Below are 21682 nucleotides of genomic sequence, written 5' to 3'. Positions count from 1 at the left end.
TCTCCTGCCTAGGAATGGATGTATAGAACTTATGCACATACATACATACATACATACATACACATACATACACTAGATCCTCACGTATGATGGGTGTTCACACGAGTGTCAGCACGTGTACCAGGCTTCATATGGAGGTCAAAAGATCACGTCAAGTTTGGTCCTCACCTTCCACCGTCTATTTGGTCACCTGTGTAGTCCAGGTTAGCTGGCTCTCGAGCTCCCAGGAAGTCTGTTTCTGACTCCCACCTCACATAGGAACACAGGGATAATGGATGGCACTCCTCTATCTGGCCTTACCTAGGTGGGGCTGGAAATCGGCCTCACTCTCTCCAGGTAAAATGCTTTACCCACTGCACCATTTTCTCAAGCCTATTTTCTTTGTCTATTTTCCTAAGGCAGGGTTTTCTCAGAAAGCCAAGCCCCGCTTTGACAGGAACCTCCAGATTCTCCTGCCTCAGGGTCCTGAGGGCTGGCATTCCAGGCCGGGCAGCCTTGAAAGCATTTACATTAGAAAGGGCATCCAGTGGACAGGATGCTGTCACAACCACTCACCCACCCAACTCAGCTCCCATAACTTTGTAGAAAGAAGCTGTCAAGTACTAACAAGACATATTTCAAATAGTTTAATTTTAAAAATACTCTATTCAGTGCTAAAATAGGTCTTCACTTGCTGTTACCCATTTCCATTTTCTTAAACTTTTCTTTTTTCAGACAAAAAATAAAATCATAAAGTTTAGTTAAACATGCAGATTTTAAAGAAAAAGGAACTTTCTAGAAAGTCTGAGCTGAAGGAGTACTGGGGCAGGTACTGTGGTCAGAACCTCCAATCATGGCTGGGGTTTTCTGGCAGGGACGTTGGAATGAAAGGATGGGTGATAGGAAGCTGCGGGTGTGCGTAGTGAGTGTGAGGATGCAGCAGAAGGTTCTGGCAGGCACAGGGCTGGGAGCAGCTGGGGCATCCAACAGAGGCAGGTCTGCCTCAGGCACAGGATGCATCCCCCATGGGTCTTCTGCCCAAAGGTGGCGAAAGCCCCTCGGTCCCGGAAGAGCCTCTCCCTGGTGTTCTCCACATCTCTACCGGTCAGTGCCTCTCCCAGCAGCAGCCTGCAGGGCCTGGCCCTGTGGCAAAGTCCATACTCTACAGTCTCCATTCAATTCAAGTAATCCTAGGCACTCTTCTCTCGGGTGGGTGCCTGCCTTCCACACCTTTCTCCTCGCGGCGCCAGCAGCTCCGTGCAGTGGTTCTGGAGGTGGGAAATGAACCCTGATGCTCTGGCCTACTTGGGGTGCAGAAAAGATGTGAGCGCTCCTCTGCTCAAGAGTAAGCAGACACAAGTGTCAGGAACAAGAAGATGGTGCGACGACCCCACGCCCTCCATCAGCCTTCTAGCCCAGAGGGCTCCCACGCACAGGCTCTGGACCCTAGTGCTTGCCCGGACCCCAGCATCAGAGCTCGGCCAGACCAGAATGCAATAAATAGAGGCAGGGGCCAGGAGGCGAGGGGCCGGGACGGTGCTAGCTTTCCGACGTGGTCTGCGGTACTACAGGTTGGTCCACACAGAATCTCTTCAAGGGCGGAGCACCAGAGTCCTCCTCTTCCTCAGTGGTCTGGAAGTAGCAGGACAGAGTGTGATGAGCCAACCCCGAGCAGCCCTGCCCATTCACCACACTGCAGCCTGCAGCCTGCCCTCTGCCTGCTCTCAGGGGACCAAACCCTGCCTCTATTCTAGAACCAGTGACTCTTTTCCCAGCAGACTCTACAGCCTAGCACAGCACAGCTGTGTTATCCACCCAATTCCTAGGGTCTTTCCTTCTCTTCCCTGGAAATAGGGAAGGCTGGTAACCTCTCACCTGTGTCTCCACCGGCACCGGCTCTTCCTTTGTGAGTGTGGGAGGTTCATCTGCAACTTCAGATGCAGGCAGCGAAGGCTCTGCAAGAGCAGCAATGTTAGCCCAAGGTAAGTCTAGCCTTGGCCTTGGCCTGGGGGGCAGTTCCTGAGATTCATATCAAAAGGATGCAGGCCCAGGAACCACATGTGCAGGGTCTAGCCAAGAGCCACTGTCCCTCATGTGGGATGAATGAAGTGTGAGTAGATCACAGAGGGCCACCATCCCAGCATGGCAAACACTGGGAGCCAAAGCTCACCATTCCTACTATGTCCCCCTGTTCTGAGAGGGCTGCTATATCAGATAAAACAACACATGGAAGGATCTAGAACAGATATGGCCAACAGCAAGCACACATTAGCCACACCAAAACAACTTCCGTTGTGTGGCCACACAAAAGAGGCTAACAAGGGCCACAAATGCATAGGGGCACCTCCACAGCTCACCCTCCAGGATCTCCTGGCCCAATGTGGGGGGCTGGGAGTCATCGGTGCGGAAGTCTGAGGTGTGTGCTGGGCTCAGGGACTCGCTCTGCTGGGGGCTGGGGCTTGAGTTGGTGCTGCTGTCCACCTTGAGTTGATAGACATCCGACACAGAGCTCTGGTTGCTGTTCTCATCTGGAAAGCAAGCAGAGTAAGGCAAGAGCTGAGAGCTGGCACCGGCACATTAACACAGTGCACACTGCTAACACTAAGGAGGCCCAAGTGGGCTTCCCATGTCCTGGGTACTCTCTGCAGAGTCTGAGCAGACTTGCTTTGAGACAGGTGTCACTCTATAGACCAGGCTGGCCTCAACCTGACACTGGTCCTCCTGACTCTAATTCCCTGGTCCTGATTATAGACATGACTCACCACACCTGACAAGAGGTCACCATGTCTCCGAACTCATTATCAACTCGAGCTTCCTGGCTTCTCCTCTTGAGTGCTGAGCTTGGAGGCATGCACCCACAAACCTGCTTCTGTGTGGTGCTGAGGATGGCGCCCAGGGCTTCCTGTGTACTGTGGGAGCACTCTACCAACTGAGCCATATTCCCAACCCAAGCATTTTCTACTTGACAATCTATAGAACATGCAGCCAAAACCTAGGATTGCAACATTTCTAGCCCAGGAATGTGGAGCTCTGCTTATATAACCATGCTGCTATTGCCGACCAATTACAGCTCTGGCCTGATAGCTTCTTGCAGCACAGTGGGTGGCAGGGGTGCCATCTGTGCCTTCCCATGGCACAAAGAATGGCAGCACCACGTGTCTGGACCTCAGGGTTCCTGAAGGAGGCTGTGGTGCCTGGAGGCGATCACCTCAGGCTCTCAGACCCCGACTGCCCCAAGGATGAGAGATTAGCACCTGGGGCTATCTAAAGGCTTAAGGTCACCAAGGAAGTTAAAAGCTGAAGCAGCCACAGTTCCCTCCCACATGGCCTCCAGCAGGCACAGTCTGCTCACTTGCACTTGCTTTTTCCTCTGTGGTGCCTCACTTCAGACCGCCTTGTCACCTTCAGACCTGCCTAGCCTGATGTGACAGCCTTGAATCTTGCTCGGCCTTACAATTACAGACAAAGTGAACATGGCTCCTTCAGTGGAGAGTGCTCTGTCTCTGCACTCCTTAGGGCCTCCCTGCCTGCCATTCTTTAACCTTTCCCCTGGCTTCAGCAGCTAGCAGCTGACTGAGCACTGTTTCTCAGCTTATATCTTTGCCAACCTTCCTGCTGCTGGCTGCTATGACTTCCCTTTCCAGGTTCCTTGCAAAGCTCCTATACGTTTGGTTCCTATACGTGACAGAATCAGTTGCTTGGAGGAGAATCAGTGTTCCCCAGGGTGGAAAGGCCATCCCATGAGCTCTGATGCTTCTACTGGCCCCTGTGCACATACTGGTCACCTTCTATCACACTCTGTAGTGTCCCTGCCACTGCCTTCTCCCAGATATCCCAGTGCCAGACACAGGAAGTACAAACAAAAAGGAGGGGTTGGTGACCAGACCAATGCCTCCGGTTTCCTGGAGCCTTCTGATCACTGAACAGCCTTTCCCTATGTTCTCGTTACTCCATGACACCGACCTTGGTGGGGAAGGAGGAGGCAAGCAAGGGCAACTGCATGCTAGGTAGCTTCGAATATGGTTCCTAAGAGACAGTGTAAGGCCACTGTGGTCTTCCCTCTTTCCAGGGCTTCTATCCTCCACACAAAAATGAAAGTGGCTTTTTGGTTTGTGTGTGTGTGTGTGTGTGTGTGTGTGTGTGTGTGTGTGTGTGTGTGTGGAGAGAGAGAGAGAGAGAGAGAGAGAGAGAGAGAGAGAGAGAGAGAGAGAGAGAGAGAAACTAAAGTTCTGATTGAGGCCAGTGGGCACAGACTTGTCAGACCTTCCTGGGAGGCTGGGGCAGAAGGACAACAGTTCAAGGTCAGCCTTCAGAACTACAGAGATCCTATCTCAAAATTAAACCTAGCAGGGCTGCAGGTGCAGCTCAGAGGCAGGGGCTGTAAATTCAATCCCAAATACTGCCAAAAGGAAAAAAACAGAGCAGCCAAGTCTTGTCACCTGTTCACTCTGGCCCTGGGAGTGTGAGACTGAGGACCAAGGCAGAACTGCCTTCTGAGCACAGTGCGAGTGGCGCTTCACAACCTTCCTAATGCTAAGGCCAGTAGGTAACCCCTGCAAAACAGTCGTTTGACCCCAAAGGATGGTACTATGGGTGCAGGGGTCTCTCAGGCTCCTACTCTTAACTACGGAACCACTGATCCCGCACAATTGTTTTGCTTGTTTGTTTTGTTTTGTTTTGTTTTGTTTTGTTTGATACAGGGTTTCTCTGTGTGGCCCCAGGCTGGCCTCAAACTCAGAAATTCACCTGCTTATGCCTCCCAAGTACTGGGGATAAAGGCGTATGCCACCATGCATGGCTCCCAGGTGTGTTCTCATTCCTGTGACGTCCTTGAATTAGTCTGTATTTTATATTGACTGTATGTGTGCGAGGTCTTGCCTGTGTCTTCACATGTGCACCACTTGTGTTCCTGGTGCCTGCGGAACTCAGAAGACATCAGATGCCCTGGAACTGGAGTTAGGGATGCTGTGAGCAGCCACATGGGTGGTGACAACAGAACCTGGGTCCTTGCAAGAGCAACAAGTGCTTTTAAGCACTGAGCCGTCCCTCCAGCCCCCAAGCCTTCTATTTTCTGAAAGGAAGACATGCATAATCAACTCACCCTGGAATTCAAGGAGGAGGGAGGAATTGGCTGAGGCATCAGAGGGAAAGCCATTAGGTTCCCGGGCTGCTGCATTATTCGATTTTGATTTTTCTTTCTATAAAAGGAAAAGAAAGAAATATGACACAGGTAAACAGGACACACAGGATTACAAGGGGTTACCCGCTGTTTGAAAGCCCTCAGAGGTCTGAACAGAAGTAATGGGAGGAACTGGGAACTCAAGAGACAGAGGAGAATGAGGAAGACCCAGGTAACTGCTTCTTCTCCACCCAGCCTCTCTAGTTCCAGAGTGAACTCCATAGCGGAGCAGCTAAGCAACACAAGAGGCAGGTACCCAGCCTCTTCTATAGCTGCATGGTTCTTCTCTGCCCTAACTACAACTTTCAACACTCAGCCCAGCCCCATCTACAGCCAGGTGTGGAGGTGAGCATACACACACAGAGACACACACACACACATAAAGCTGGGATATAGTTCAGTGGCAGAGTGCTTGCATAGCATTTCTGACACCCTGGGTGGCATCCCCAGCACTGCATGAAGTCGGGCATAATGGTGCCTGACTGTAATCCCAGGACCTGGGAGGCAAGAGGACCAGAAGTTTAAGGTCATCCTTGAATGTGTGTGCATACATATATGTATATGTGTATATATAGCAAGTTTGCAGCCAGCCTGGATTCCATGAGACTGTCTCAACAAACAAACAAGTCCTAAAAACAAAGCCCCCAAATAAAACAAAATAAAAAAACCAACGCGGCTGGAGTTAGCAGCCTGGATCAGCAGTTAGGAATGTTGGCTGCTCTTCCACAGGACCTGGGTTCTGCACCCACACAGCTGCTCACCACCATCTGTAACTGCATTTTCAAGGGATCTGATGCCCTTTTTGAGCCTCTGTAGGCACCAGGCATGCATGTGGTGCACAGGCTCACATGCAGTCAGAACACCCACACCCGAAATAAAAGAATTAAACAAATGAAAATGCCCACAAGAGCTAAACACTCAATTCAATAAACTAGGAGAGCAGGAGAAAAAGAAATAACCAAAGCAAAACCAGAGATTGATAAACATTACAATAGCTCTTTAAACGGGTTTCAGAAGCAACAAAATTGCCTATTGTGTAAAAGTCACAAATGCATCAAAACTAAGTGAAAGACTCAGTAAGCAAACACATAATGTCTTATTGGTTGATTGGCTGGTTTTTGAGAGAGTCCCACTATGTAGCCCAGGCTAGAACTCTTAAGTGTGGCGATTTGAATGAGAATGGTCTCTACAGGTTTCTGTCTCTTTTGTTTGTTTGTTTGTTTGGAGACAGGGTTTCTCTGTGTAGCCCTGGCTGTCCTGGAACTCACTTTGTAGACCAGGCTGGCCTTGAACTCAGAAATCCGCCTGCCTCTGCCTCCCAAGTGCTGGGATTAAAGGCGTGCGCCACCACCGCCTGGCGGTTTCTATGTTTCAATACTTGGTCTCCAGTTGGTGGAACCAAGAGAAGGATTAAGAGACGTGGCCTTGTTGGAAGAGGTGCTGGCTAGTTTCAGGTCCACTTGACACTAAGTCATTTGGGAAGAGGGATCCTCAATTGAGAAAATGTCCTCATCAGGCTGGCCTGTGGTGCATGCTCGTGAAGGATGATGGGCCGCCCCTGGGCTGGTGGTCCTGTGTGCTGTAAGAAAGCAGACTCATGGCCTCTGCTTAGGTTTCTGCCTCCAGGTTCCTGCCTTGAGTTCCTGCCCAGATTTAGCTGCAGATTGCTGGGAACCTGAGAATGTCAGGCAGTAGCAGGAAAGCTGGAAATTAGAATAAATCTTTCCCTCCCCAAGCAGCTAAAGGTCAAGGTCTTTATCATATCAATGAAAACTCCTGGGTGGAGGAGGTAGGGGCGGGCTTTGAATTTTCAAAAGACTCCCACCATTCATTCCCAGTGTACTCTCTGCTGCTTGCAGAGGGTTCTCAGCTATCCCAGCCACCACACCTTAGCCCTGCCACCACACCTTAGCCCTGCCACCACTGTAGACTCCAAACTCCAGACTCCTCTGGAACCAAAAGCCCAATTAAACTCCCTTTGAAAGTTGCCTAGGTCATGGTATCTCATCTCAACAACAGAAAAGTAACTATGACACCAGGTAAACCAGGATGGCCTGGACGCCTCAAGTGCAGAGACTGAAGGTGTACACTGCCATGCCCAGCTGGAGTGATGGGTTTTAAAACACAAAAGAATCCTGCAAAATCCCTCTGTACCAGCCCACTTGAAGGTTATGCGCAGCGGGCCCGCAGACATTTCAGGTCCCAAGTCTCCCTGTAAGCCTGAAGGCAAACACTAGGGGAAGCCGACCATCAAGGCAACCAGAAAGAGCTGGCCCCACCCATGTATGCTTTTGAGGACTGAGAAGGGGTAAGTTGGCAGTGTCCCCAGTAAGGAGCCAGGACAAATGTCCATCTGCATGAAAATGATGGAAATGGAGCCCTACTTCACACGTCTGCCCTGCCTCAGGTGTCTTATAATTGGAAAGGTAACAGCCAGCTTCTAGATTACATGCAAGATCATCTCTGGTGCCTCTAAGAAAGGCCATATTCCTTCTGTCCCCTTCATTATGGGGACGAGAGTCCTACCGCTGATCTGATTCCATTTCACTACATTGTCCACACCAACCTCAAACTCCCTCTGTAGCCTAGATAGGCTGTGACCCTGTGTTCTTCCTCTTCTGCCTCCTGAGCGCTTCTGGGACTGCAGGCCTGTGGCACTACCAGGCCCAACTAGTTAGTCATTTTGTTGTTTTATTTTCTTTTGTTTTGTTTTTCGAGACAGGGTTTCTCTGTATAGCCCTGGCTGTCCTGGAACTCTGTAGACCAGGCTGGCCTGGAACTCAGAAATCTGCCTGCCTCTGCCTCCTGAGTGCTGGGATTAAAGGCATGCGCCACCACGCCCGGCTTTTTGTTGTTGTTGTTTTGCATGGCCATGAAGCCCAGGCTCAAGAGCCTCCAGTTGCTGGGATATCAAGTGTGCACTGCCACACCCAGCAGGAAAATGTCCTTAAGGCTTAATTTAAATATATCAAGTATATTTTCCAGGACTTATTTTTATCTTTGTGAATTTGAACACTTTACCTGGGCCCTGCAGCTCACATCTGTGATCCTAGTACTCTGAAGGCTGGAGAGAAGGGATGCACAAGTCCAGGGACAGTGGGAGCTACATAGGCTAGAGAGAAGGGATGCACAAGTCCAGGGACAGTGGGAGCTACATAGGCTAGAGAGAAGGGATGCACAAGTCCAGGGACAGTGGGAGCTACATAGGCTAGAGAGAAGGGATGCACAAGTCCAGGGACAGTGGGAGCTACATAGGCTGGAGAGAAGGGATGCACAAGTCCAGGGACAGTGGGAGCTACATAGGCTGGAGAGAAGGGATGCACAAGTCCAGGGACAGTGGGAGCTACATAGTCAGAGTCTGTTGCAAAAATCCCCAAAAGAAATAAGTAAAATGAAACACTTCTGTTGCTCTGGACACTACAGAGTATTTAAAAAAAAAAACAAGTTACAAATGGAAAGATACATGGGTAGCTTCATGGACAAGAAGCAGAATTCCCACAACTCAGAAGAAGACGACAATGTAGGGACATTGCCAAGTATGGTGAGCCAACACTTAGAAAGTAAGGGAAGGATGGTCAGAAACTCAAGGCTATCCTCTGCTCTACAGTAGGTCCGAGGCAGCCTGGGCTACCTTGAAAAAGAAACAACTCTGTGTCAAAGAGTTCAGGGTCAGCTAAGTCTACACAGCAAATTCCACAATATTCAGGGCTACACAGAGAGACCTTGTCTCACAACCCCCAACCCCTACAAAGAACAAGATGTAAAGACAAAATAGACAAAGAGAAAACAGAGGTTCTACAGTACAAGGAAAGGGATACAGTACAAAGACAACATGGATAGCGACAGTCTAATGCTGAGCAAAACAAGAAACACAAAATCACAACAAAGCAAAACAAGACACAAAAATAGACACTTTAGGATTTGTTTTCCAGTTTTTCAATTTTTATTTTATGTGTATGGTGCACTGGCTGCATATACCATCTGTGCACCACACATCTACCTGGTACCAGCAGAGGTCAGAACAGGGCACCAGATCTCCTGGAACTGGAGTTACAGACGGTTGTGAGCCACCATGTGGGGGCTGGGAACTGAACTCAGGTCCTCCGGAACAGCATCCACTGCTCAAAACTGCTGAGCCATCATCTCTGCAGCCCTACGATTCGTTTGTATAAAGTTCAAAATCCCTAAAAATGATCAGAGTGGTGGTAAGAAATACATGAGGGCGTGGCCGCTCCCGAAGACGAGGGCAGACTGGCACAGGGTCTTCAGAGTCAGTGATGCTCTCTTCCTGGCCCCTAGTGCTTCCAACTCACTCACCAGACAGGTTCTCACTGTGCAGCCCAGGCTGGCTTCGACTTCCCTCCCATGGTGGGATCACATGTATGTGTCACCCACCTAGCTAGACCTAGGTCTGTGCACCAAGGACACTGGTTTATAGTTATTAGACTGCTGTGTTCTGGTTTGATTATGTTTCTATGCATATATACATTTTTTTTTTCTTTCAGTGCAAAAGAAGTAATCTAGAGCCTCAAGCATTAGGCAAGAGATCAACCAGAGCCACACCCCCAACTTTCTTATATATATTCTAAAAGGTTTGTTTACATGTACAAATGCCTTGCCTGCATGCATGCCTGTGCACCATGCACATGCCTGACACAGGATCCCTGCAACTGGAGCTACAGGCAGTTTGAGAGCTACCATGTGGGTGCTGGAAACCAAATCAAGGTGCTCTGCAAGAGCAGCAAGTATCTGAGCCATTTCTCCAGCCCCTTATCAATTTTTAATAAACTGATTATTATGTGTGCATAGTGGGGGAGGGGCCCATGTGAAGATTAAAAGATAAAGCTCCCTCCCTCCGCCTTCACATGGGTTCTGAGTGTTGAAATAAGGTTGTTAGGCAAATGCAGCAACCTTGAGCACCCTAGAGATCTTTTTTTTTTTTTTTGGTTTTTCGAGACAGGGTTTCTCTGTGTAGCCTTGGCTGTCCTGGAACTCACTCTGTAGACCAGGCTGGCCTCGAACTCAGAAATCCGCCTGCCTCTGCCTCCCGAGTGCTGGGATTAAAGGCGTGCGCCACCACGCCCGGTGAGATCTTTTTCTTTTAAAAAATTTTACTTTTATTTCTGGGTGCGTGCATGCGCGTGTGCATGTGAGCCCATCTATAGGGACCAGAAGTGGGTGTCAAATCTCTTGTAGTTGGAGGTATAGGCCGACATGGGCAATCCCAGTGCTCAGGAGGAGAGAAGGTGGTGGTGAAGTGGGAACTAGCATAGACTACATACCCCTCTGAGTCCACGCAGAGCTACACAGACAGTAGTCTAGAAAGCAAGATGGGGGCTAGAGCAGTGCTGAACACATCTGCTGCTTTTCCAAAGGACTTACACTCGAGCCCAGAACACACACAGCACCTCATATCTGTCTGTAGTTCTAGTTCCACGAGAACAGATATGCATTTTTGGCCTCTGCAGGCAAAACACACATGCACATAAGATAAAAATAAATAATATTTTTAAACTGTGGAGGAGCTGGAGAGATGGTTCTGCAGCTAAGGAGTGTCTACTGCTCTTTCAGAGGATCTGGATTTGATTTCCAGTACCTAGATGGTGACTCAGCCATCCAGGACTCCAGTTCTGAGGGATCTGAAGCCCTCTTCTGCCCTTCCTGGGCATCAGGCATGAATATGGTACACTTGTATACATGCAGGCAGAACAGCCATAAGGAAAAGGAAAAAACATATGCAGGAAAAATACAGGTGTTGGTTTCCGACTCCCTAACACTGAACTGAGGTGAACATTTTACTCAAAGCAGGGCTCTCCCTGGATTCCTCAGTCCCTACCTGGCAAACCCTGCCTCCAACCCTGAGCTTTCCAGCCCAGGGACTGGGCTGCCCTTCCCCAAGAGGGTCTTTCCTACATAATCCAGACTTTTTTTTTCTCTTTCCCTCACCCGCCCCCAGCCTGCTCTTTCTCCCACCCTTCTCTCTCCCCATGGTGACTTCCCTGGCCTCCTTCCTTGGAGCCAATGGACTCCCCTGAGAGCAGCTTCCCCATAAACCTGCCAATTTATAATCTAATCTGGTTTGAACTGGCTCACATCACCATGAAATGACCTAGCAACAGGGCTGGGGCTGAAGCTACCATCTAACTAAAGAGAATAAAGGAGTAAATAACAAAAGCAGGGTCTTGCAGACTCTACCTGGACAGGTCCTGACTTTGATGCCAGCAGATGAAGTCAATGAGGATGGTGGAGCTCATTTCTAAGTCTCTCTCTCTAGGCTGTTCTGTTCATCTTCCATTTAAGGAAGCACAACCACAGGAAAGGAACAGGCAGCATTTGCATGCTGGGCAACTGAGATTACTCATGGAGAAAAACTACAGTTTTGTAGCCTGTGACTCTGGCCAGGAACTACAACAGTGGGAGGAGGCACTAGTCTAGCCTGGCCAAGGGTATGGGCTCCATCCCCAGCCTGAGGTCTTTACAGAGAAATAAATTCTTTTATAATTAAAGGAGGCAAGAAACAGAAACTAAGAAAATGGTCTCTTAACTGTCCCCCATCCCACCCCACCCCCCGCCGCTGCTGCCACCACCACTTACCTCCTTGCTATCTGTCACAGGCACCCATTTGAATATCCTCAGGGACGTGTCACCCACAGTCACCCACTTCTTCTCCCTACAAGATGAGCAATCATTAGGATTAATCAAGCACATTTCTTGTGTGTTTATTAACGATGCTTTTGAAAGAACCTAGCGGGGAAACCCCCACTCCATTCCCGATTCGGCGTGCACCCAAGAATCACGAACAGAACAGAATGCCTTGATGTAAAAACACGAGGTAGTTTAATGGCAGAGCTCTGGGTCAAAACATATCTGATGCAGGAGACAGTGGATTCCACCAAGAGGCTTGGAAGCTAGGGGTTTTTATAGAAAAGGGGCTGGGGCTGGGGGAGGAATTGGCACAGTTTCACATGATTGGTCCATTTAAACATCAGCAGACTATACATGCAGATAACATTTAACTTAGGTCAGAAAGGTGGGAGATAGGGAGGCGCTGGGCCAGTCCCACACGTCATTCTCTTTATCTTTATGGCCAAGCAGCCTCAGGAATGTCTTAACAACAGGCCTGCCCAGGCATGTCCTGGCCTGTTCTATGTTCTCAGCCCCAGGTTGCAAAGCTCACAAACAACTTTTTGGGCTATTTGACATAAATTACATGAATCACAGGTCTCAAGTTTTATTTTCTTTCACTTTCTGTGTCTCAGCAGATTGCTCCTCTGATCTGGAATGCTTTCTAGACTTCTCTATCAAATTATCCCTGAAGGTAGGTTTGGACAAGAGGAAGTAAGCAGCTAGAGATGAAAGCCGGGGTGGGGAGTGGGGTGGCTTCCACGTGTATGCTTGTAATCTTAGTACTTGGTGGCTGAGGCATTAGGACTGCCACAAATTGAGGGTGGAGGAAGACATGAAAGGCACTTGAATGCACTCAGGCTTAACAGGGTTATTAGCATGCACAGGTCCTGACTTTGATGCCAGCAGATGAAGTCAATGAGGATGGTGGAGCTCATTTCTAAGTCTCTCTCTCTAGGCTGTTCTGTTCATCTTCCATTTAAGGAAGCACAACCACAGGAAAGGAACAGGCAGCATTTGCATGCTGGGCAACTGAGATTACTCATGGAGAAAAACTACAGTTTTGTAGCCTGTGACTCTGGCCAGGAACTACAACAGTGGGAGGAGGCACTAGTCTAGCCTGGCCAAGGGTATGGGCTCCATCCCCAGCGTACAAACAAAACTGACCCTTCCCTGTCTTCCTGAGGTAGAAATGGCAGATTTACCACCCTATTAGTAGAGCAAGAAAAATGTGTGTGGCTTTCACTCAAGATCACCATGAGATAAACTCTGAAGGCCTCGAATATTTCTAAACCCAAATGAACCAGGTGTGCCCTCACCTCACTCAGCATTTCCTCTTCTGTGTGCTTGTGGGGGGTGGAGGGGACTTGCTGGGATGGGGACAGGGATGGAATTCAGGGCCTTGGCCATGCTAGGCAAGTACTTTACCTCCAAGCAACATCCCTACTCGCTCAAAATGCTTGTTTTGTCTTTTTTGTTCCTTGGTAGGGACTCTTAAATTGCTTAGACTGGCCTTAAACTTGTGGTCCTCCTGCCTCAGCTTCCTGAGCAGTTGAGCTCACAGGTCTAAGGCATTTGGCCCATTTCACTATGATGATTAGGACTCAAGTCCCCAGCTCTTCCTTGAGTAGCTAGGGGACTATAGGTGTGTTTTGCTGCAGTGTTAGTAGTTTTGAGTTAAAAAGTCAAACGTGGGGCTGGGGTAGAGATATAGTTCAGTGCTAGAGAAATTATCACGAGTGAGCAAGGCGGCGGGCACTACCCTCAGAATTAGGGGATGGGAGTTGGTTCAAATATGTGGAAGGTCTTGCAGTTCAACCTAATTAAGGAAAATTCTGTGAAGGAGACCTTCGCTAGAATTTCAAAAGGTGTCTCTGAGGAACCTACATTGAAATTTCTTTTGAGTATTTTATTATTTTTATGCGTGTGGGTGCTTTACATGCGTGTGTGTCTGCGCATCACACACGTGCTGTGCCCACAGAGGCCAGAGTGACTCATGGTATCCCATGGGGCTGGAGAAGAGCTGTTAGCTGCCATGTGGTGGAAGAGCAGCCAGGTGCTTTCGACCATTGAGCCATTTTTCTAGCCTACATACTTTTCCTTACCAATAAAAAACAAAAGGGGGTGGAGACTTGAGAATTACATAGGAACAGAGGAATGCCATAAGATGCAGACATTTTCCAACACTTGGGAAACACAGACAGGTGGGTCTTTTGAGAGTTCAAGGCCACCCTGGCCTACAAAGAGAGTTCCAGGACAGCCAAAGGCTTGGGGACACTGATTCAAAAACAAACAAACAAACAAACAAACCATTCTAGCGGCCTCTTAGCTACTGGGTAAACTGAGGCAGAAGGATCTCTGCCAGCCTAAAGCCAGCCTGCGGTCCTCAGGGAGCTCCGGTCAAAAAAACAGTAAGGAAATTACAAATTGTTAAGTGAAGTGAATGGCTGAGAGGCTTGGTTCAGAACAGTTTAAATCAATGGGATCTTGATCTAAATTGTTCGCTATGTCTGGGTTTGCAATAAACATTTGCAGGGTCAGGGTACCTTGGCCGCCAAGAGCAAACCTATGTCAAGTGGGCTGGCTAAGGGCCCAAAATATCAGTAATTTCTGTTCCAAAAGTGCCGTGTTTAAAAACTTCCGCTTAATTTCGACCACTTATATCGCATAATACTTGGCAACAACGGACATAACCGGACACTTGTACTGCGCAGGAGCGGAAACCGAACCGGGAGCCGCCAAGCAGCATTTCCGCGAGGTCCCCGCCGGAAGTGCAACTGTGCAGCGCCAGGCCCCGCCCCAGGCAGAGCGGCCGGAAGCGGCTAATGACAGCTAGTGGGAGGGGCCATGAGCCGACCGTCTTTCTGATTGGCTACAGGGAACGCGGACTCTGAATTCACGCCGATACCGGCGCGCCCTCCTTTTGCTTTTTGGCTCCGGCCCCCTCCCCCCAGGGCCGGCCTCTTGGTTCCCATCCTGCCTGTTCGTGTCGGGCGAGCCTCCGCGCCGGCTTTCCCGCAATCCCACGTCAGCAACCCCTCCGCTCCCGCCCCTCACCATTTCCGCACTTTCTCGATGGCCGCCATCACCTTCTTGATGTCATCTTTGGCCCGGCTACGGGTCTCGGCCCGGACCGAACGGCCGGACATGGCGGCGGCGGGGAGTGGCTGGGGGCCGGGACACTGCTCCCAAGACGCGGGATATCACGCGCCTCACGCGTCGCCGTCCACCCGCTGCCACCGCAGCACGTCACCGCGGCCGTCGCCCCCCCTCCGTGCGCGCGTGCGCGAGGGAGCGCGCGCACCCGCCCGCCCCTTGGGCCCTCAAGGCCTAGCGCGCTTGCGCACCCGCCCGGGGGCGTCCCTGCTGTGCGCCTCCAGAGACCCTTTGGCTTCTTGCTGCCAGGCAGAGCCCAGCGTCGCCCGCACGTGGTGTGGGCCAGGCGAGGCTACGAGGGTGGTGGTGGGATGAGATTTCCAAGTCACCGCTTTCCCTACCTGCTGCTTCAATGCATGCCCGGGAATTTTCTATACTGTAGACCAGGCCAACCTCGAATTCACAACCACCTGATTCTGCCTCGCCGGTGCTCTGTGCCCTGGCATTTAACTGGGAAATTTTATTTCATTTTGCTTTTCTGAGACAGGGTTTCCTTCTATGTGTAGCCCTGGCTGCCCTGCAACTCACTCTATAGACCAGGCTGGCCTTGAACTCAGAGATCTACCAACCTCTGCCTCCCAAGTACTGGGGTCAAAGGGGTGAGCCACCACACCCGTTGGGATTTTTCTTTCTTTTTTTTTTTTAACGTGTATATGGCACAGAGGACATTTTGTAGAAGTTGGTTCTCACTAGTGAGTTTTAGGCTGGTATCAAGTCCTTTAATCCCCCATGACCCCTGACCCTTCAAGGAATTATTTATGCACTGCATGTTCACCTAACGGGAGACCTGAGTCATCACTCTCTAAATAGCTGTGTTCCAGAGTCAATATCACACCTTTCTTCATTTTGACTTCCGGTCTTCGAATTCTCAGCTACCCACCCACCTGGAAATTTCTTCTGATTGAATCAACTACTTTTCCAACATCCAGGTCACACTGCGGCTCTTCCTGAGTATTTTGCACCTGGCTCATACTTTTAGCATTCCACTTCACTGTCAGGCAATTCAGTTCTGGATAAAACATTGCCTGTGTTCTGTGCATTGGACCAAGTACTGAGGACATAAATGTTTCTCCTTTGAAAGAACTTCTGGACCAGGGATTGTGATGAACACATTTATCCCAGAACTCTGGCGGAAGAGGCAGGTGGATCTCTGAGTTCAAGGCCAGCCTGGTCTACAGAGTGAATTCCAGGACAACCAGGGATATGCAGAGGTTTTCTCTGGGGGGGTTGAGGAAGGACAAAAAGAGAAAAGAAAGAGGTGAGTGAAAAGCAGTGATAACAGACCCAATAGAAGGTACATGGTGACCTACAGCTGACATTGCATGCCCCAGAGGTACTTGTTTGAATGAACGTTGAGGTTTACTTGCAGTTCCAGGAAAATCAAAGAGTTCAAGGTCATCCTTGACTACGTTTAAAGTTTGAGGGCAGTTTAAGGCTGCATGAGACCCCGTCAAAGAAGAGGGAGAGGAGTGTGTCTCCCAGTGACTGTGTAACTTATCCTGAACTTGGCGAAGCTTCTGATTCATGATTCTCAGCCTTTCAGCTGAACATGTTTGCTGGGAAGGGATTCCTAAACAGCTTCTGCAGGGTGGGGGGAAGGGCCCAGGTAACAAACTCAGGGAAATGATTACTGTTGAAATAACTGGATCAAACTCAAATGACCTAACACAAGTAAACCCAGGGCTTACCTTATAAACATGCCCTACATCAAAGGATACAATGAAGAAGATGCTCTCACTGCTACGGAGATGAAAATAAAGAACAAGAAAAGAATGCAAGGCAGACCAACAGTGTGCTAAGCTTCACTGCTTATGTTCATGGACACCCGCTCCCCAAACCAGCACAAGTACAAGGCCACCCCTTGACAGCTATGTTTAATTTCTCTCACCACCAAAGTCCAAGCCATTGCCAGCAAGAACTCCCTCTGCTGTTCATGTTTCTCTACCACCTTCTTTAAATTTAATTTAAAAGAAAAAAAAAATTATTTTTGAGGTAATGTCTTCCCATGTAGCCTGGAACCAAATCTGCCCAACCTGGGTTAAATAGCAGGACCCTTTCTCTCTAGTGGCATATACCTGCAAGCCCAGCACTGGGGCCATTTAGGCTAGAACAGGAACTCAAGATTAAGGCCAGCCTTGGCTACTTGTGGTTTCAAGACCAACCTGGGCTCCATAAGACCTTGGTTTTGAGGAAAAAAGGAAAAAGTAGGTTTGGAACTAGAGGAGAGTACCATGGTACAGCACTTGCCTAGAATCACTCAGTAAAGGATCAGGTATGGGTCAGGAAAAAAGTACCTGATAGAATTAGCCAGGGAGGATATGGGAACACAGCTCAGCATTAGAACATGTGGCTTGACTTCTTTTTTTTTTTTTTAGATACACTTTATTTATTATATATTAGTACACTGTAGCTATCTTCAGACACCAGAAGAGGGAATCAGGTCACTTTATAGATGGCCGTGAGCCACTATGTGGTCGCTGGGATTTGAACTCAGGACCTCCGGAAGAGCAGGCAGTGCTCTTAACTGCTGAGCCATCTCTCCGGCCCTGTGGCTTGACTTCTATCCCAAGTATCACACACTAACACACACGGAGAAAATGGACTCCTGAGATTTATAAAGCCCCTACCCTTGAACAATCACCTCATAGATGGCAAAGTCAGAGGCGCTACAGAAAAACACTAGGAGCAAGTTTGAGTTGTACACTCAGACATTGAATGTGTGCTTGCCACTTCAGCTCCAGAAGGCTTGGTTTCTCCATCTGCAGTGTACTCATAGTTCTGTGCTAATTCAGAACACCAATACAAGGGGCTGGAGACACAGCTCAGCGATCAAGAGCACTGACTGCTCTTCCAGAGGTCCTGAGTCCAAATGCCAGCAACCCCATGGTGGCTCACAACCATTTGTAATGAGATCCAATGCCCTCTTCTGCTGTGTCTCAAGACGGCTACAGTGTACTCATAAATCTTTGGGGGTGGAGAGATGGCTCAGCAGTTAAGAGCACTGACTGAGCCCTGTGTGGTGGCTCACGCCTTTAATCCCAGCACTCGGGAGGCAGAGGCAGGCGGATTTCTGAGTTTGAGGCCAGCCTGGTCTACAGAGTGAGTTCCAGGCCAGCCAGGGCTACACAGAGAAACCCTGTCTCAAAAAACAAAAACAAACAAAAAAACAAAAACAACAAAAAAAAAAGAACACTGACTGTTCTTCCAGAGGACCTGAGCTCAGTTCCCAGCAACCACATGGTGGCTCACAACCATCTGTAATGGGATCTGATGCCTGTGTCTGAAGAGAACAATGGTGTACTCATATACATAAAAAAATAATTTAAAAAAGAAAAGTAAAAATGAGCTGTGGTGCCACAGGTCAAGACTCAGGAGGCCGAGGCAGGAAAATCGCAAGTTCTAAGCCAGCCTAGACCACACAGAAAGAGCAAGGCTGTAAGAGGTTATTTTGCTGTGATGGTGCTGAGGATGCGATGCAGGGGCCTGCACAGGACAGACAAGTACTTATTCACTGACCTGCATCTGTACTCATCACAGACGGTTAGGGATGTACTTAGTACTGCTTCCATGATATGTTGCAGGTTGCAGAAAAAGATGTTTGTTGCAGAAAGTACAAAAATACACATAACACAGAAATAAACCCTGATGTAGTATGTCATTTCTAAAATGTTAAAGTCTTAAGTGGTTTGGAAACAGCCCACTGGCAAGACACTTTCTGGACCTTGAAATGGTCAGACAGCATTGTTGGCTGCATTCATTCCCTCAGGGAATAAGCATATATGTTTACTGTGTTAATGCACAAACATGAAATAGCTACATTTCATGCCTGAAATGTAGCTCAAAAATAGAGCATGTATTTAGCATGTAGAATATCTATCTCCAACACGGAACCACACGCACATGCATACACCCTCTGGAATAAGGCAGGCCACAATGATATACTGATACAATGGCACTATTTTTATCTCTGGCCTATAGTTTAAAAGATTGAATGTGTTGGTGTGGTGTCTCACGCCTGCAGCCTCAGCTCTCAGGAAGCTGAAACAGATGGATTGCAAGAAGTTCGGGCCAGCCTAGGCTATATACATTTGGAAGTGGTCGTTCCCTAGATAAAGTAGATGTGAAAAGCCACATGGGGCATGGGGACTCACTAGCACTGGGGAAGCTAAGGCAGTTCAAGTTTTGCCAGGAAGTGGTAGCACATACCTTTAATCGCAGAACTTGGGAGGCAGAGGCAGTTTGAGATAGTCTAGTTTGAGGGCAGTCTGGTCTACACATTCCAGGACAGCCAAGGCTACACAGAGAAACCGTGTCTCAAAAAACCAACCAACCAAAAATACTCTAAATTTTGCTAAGTATTAATACTTGGGAGACAGAGGTGATAGAGCTCTGAGCTTAAGGCCAGCCAGGGCTACATAGTGAAATACTGTCTCCAAACACAAGTAACCCCCAAATTTAAAAAGAAGTAGATATTGCCTTCTTCCTCCCAGCTGCCTGTGAGGTGGCCATTTTCCTTTTACCAGGCATCATGGCTGTCCTTTAGCCTCTGGTGAAATAAGATCTCATCCTAGCCAGGCATTGGTGGAGCACGTCTTTAATCCCAGCACTCGGGAGGCAGAGGCAGGCGGATTTCTGAGTTCGAGTCCAGCCTGGTCTACAGAGGGAATTCCAGGACAGCCAGGGCTATACAGAGATACCCTGTCTCGAAAAACAAAAACAAAAAGGATCTCATCCTGCATCAATCAGACCATTATGTCAAAACTAAGTGCAACTGGTATAAACGCAGAGGTGTCTGCCAACAGGATGCCATGAAGATTCAAGGGCTAGATTCTGATACCCAACATTGGTTATGGGAGCAATACAAAAAAAAAGCACATGCTGGCCAAGGGCTTCCAGAAGTTCTTGGGCTAAAGTATCAAGCAGCTGTGACTGCTCCTGGTGTTACAGTCAGCCTTCTTATACTGAGATGGCACACAGTGCTTCCAAGATCTGCAAGCCATCTTGGAAAGAGCAGCACCAGAGTCACCAATGCCAAGGCCAGGCTGTGCATCAGAGAAAATAATTTGACGGCTCACTCACATGCATGGTTTATTTGTGCTTAAATAAAATCACAACAACTGCAAGCAGCAGCAGCAATTTGTATGCCAAAAGGAAAGCAGAAACCATAGCTATAGGGCTTGAGAGATGGCTTAATGGTTGGGAGCACTGGCTGCTCTTCCAAAGGACCTGTGTTCAATTCTCAGCACCTACATGGCAGCTTGCAACTGTTTGGAACTCCAGTTCCAGGGCATCTGGCACCCTCACACAGACATACAAGCAAGACACCAATGCACATGAAATAAATCATTAAAAATAAAAAACAAAAAACCATTTTTCCCCAAGCTAAACTCTTCTGAACTCTGTGAAACCAGATGTTGGAATTGGGGCCATCATCATCAGACAGACTGGGCACATGGTTGTGATACGTCACATATTCTTGCAACTTCAGAAGATTATGTTCTGAAGATCCATGAACCTGGATCTCAAAAGTCGTGCCCTGAAAGTAAGCTACGGAAGATCTGGCTTCTGTACTGTGTAGAAGACCTGAGTCCAGATTGTTTGTAGAGACAAGCTGGGGAGAGTACTGAGTTGATCTAGCAAAGTGAAAGTTACTCTCCAGTCATAACACAGTATACTTTGTATCCCCTTTCTTCTGTCTCTAAAGAGATGGGGTTTGTGTTGATCAAGCTGCTCTGAACTCCTGGAATCATATGACCCACATCAGTCACTCTAGTGCCTAGACTGCAGGCATGCACCACTACGTATGGCTACAATACTCTCTTTGTAGGCAGGGTTTCTCTGTGTATCCCTGGCTGTCCTGGAACTCACTCTGTAGACCAAGCTGGCCTTGAACTCAGAAATCCGCCTGCCTGTGCCTCCCAAGTGCTGGGATTAAAGGCATGGGCCACCACTGCCTGGCCAGCTACAATAATCTTGTATTGGTGTGTGTGTGCGCACACACACACACACACACATATATGTATATATATATATATATATATAAAATTTTGGGGTGTTGCTTGTTTTGTCAAGACAGGGTTTCTGTGTGGCCCTGCTATTCTATAACTAGCTCTGTAGACCAGTGTGGCCTCAAACCTGGAGATCTGCCTGCCCCTACCTCCTGAGTGCTGGGATAAAAGGTGTGTACCCCAGGCCACTACCACCACTACCACTGCTGCTCAGTGTGACAACAATAACATAAAAATAACAAAAGACATTTTGTATGTACCTGTGAACACATGTGTATGCCTATTTGTTTTGTGTGTGTGTAGAGGCCAGAAGTAAATTTCTTCTGTCATTCCTCAGGCATCCGTCATCTTGTGTTTTGTGTCAGGGGTTTTTCTTTTTTCTCTTTTATTTGTTTGTTTATTTAATGTATATAAGTACACTGTGGTTGTCTTCTGCCACACCAGAAGAGGGCATCAGATCCCATTACAGATGGTTGTGAGCCACCATGTGGTTGCTGGGATTTGAACTCAGGACCTTTGGAAGAGCAGTCAGTGCTCTTAACAGCTGGGCCATCTCTCCAGGCATGTCAGGATTTTTCATTGGTCTGGAGCTTGCTGACTGGGCCACACTGGCTGGAGTTACAATTGTGAACCACCATTGTGGGTGAAATGAACTGGGCCCTTTAGCACAGCCAGTGCTCTTAACCACTGAGCCACCTCTCCAGTCTCTCTGCGTTATTTAAAGTATTTTGAGTAT

At 48.5% G+C, this 21682-nt stretch overlaps 1 protein-coding gene across 1 annotated transcript; it reads right to left on the bottom strand.

Annotated features, from left to right (window-relative positions):
* Window positions 1-611: 611 nt before the first annotated feature.
* On the bottom strand, window positions 612-15081 carry Bcl7b (BAF chromatin remodeling complex subunit BCL7B). The gene is made up of 6 exons (XM_021162651.3): window positions 14840-15081; window positions 11753-11828; window positions 5081-5177; window positions 2337-2507; window positions 1855-1934; window positions 612-1611 (listed from the first exon to the last, which is right to left on the bottom strand). The coding sequence occupies exons 1-6, from the start codon at window positions 14929-14931 to the stop codon at window positions 1519-1521; spliced, it is 609 nt and encodes a 202-aa protein (XP_021018310.1). The 5' UTR covers window positions 14932-15081; the 3' UTR covers window positions 612-1518.
* Window positions 15082-21682: the final 6601 nt, after the last annotated feature.

Source organism: Mus caroli, unplaced genomic scaffold, assembly GCF_978045245.1.
Source record: "Mus caroli unplaced genomic scaffold, Mus_caroli_1 scaffold_4, whole genome shotgun sequence".
In the NCBI taxonomy this organism is placed as follows: domain Eukaryota; kingdom Metazoa; phylum Chordata; class Mammalia; order Rodentia; family Muridae; genus Mus; species Mus caroli.
This window is presented reverse-complemented; position numbering and strand designations above follow the sequence as displayed.

Coding starts and splice junctions, on each gene's coding strand:
- Bcl7b (XM_021162651.3), bottom strand. CDS start 14,931: ATGTCCGGCCGTTCGGTCCGGGCCGAGACCCGTAGCCGGGCCAAAGAT. Junction 11,829..14,839: donor ATCGAGAAAGTGCGGAAATG/GTGAGGGGCGGG, acceptor CTCATCTTGTAG/GGAGAAGAAGTGGGTGACTG. Junction 1,612..1,854: donor CGGTGCCGGTGGAGACACAG/GTGAGAGGTTAC, acceptor TGCTACTTCCAG/ACCACTGAGGAAGAGGAGGA.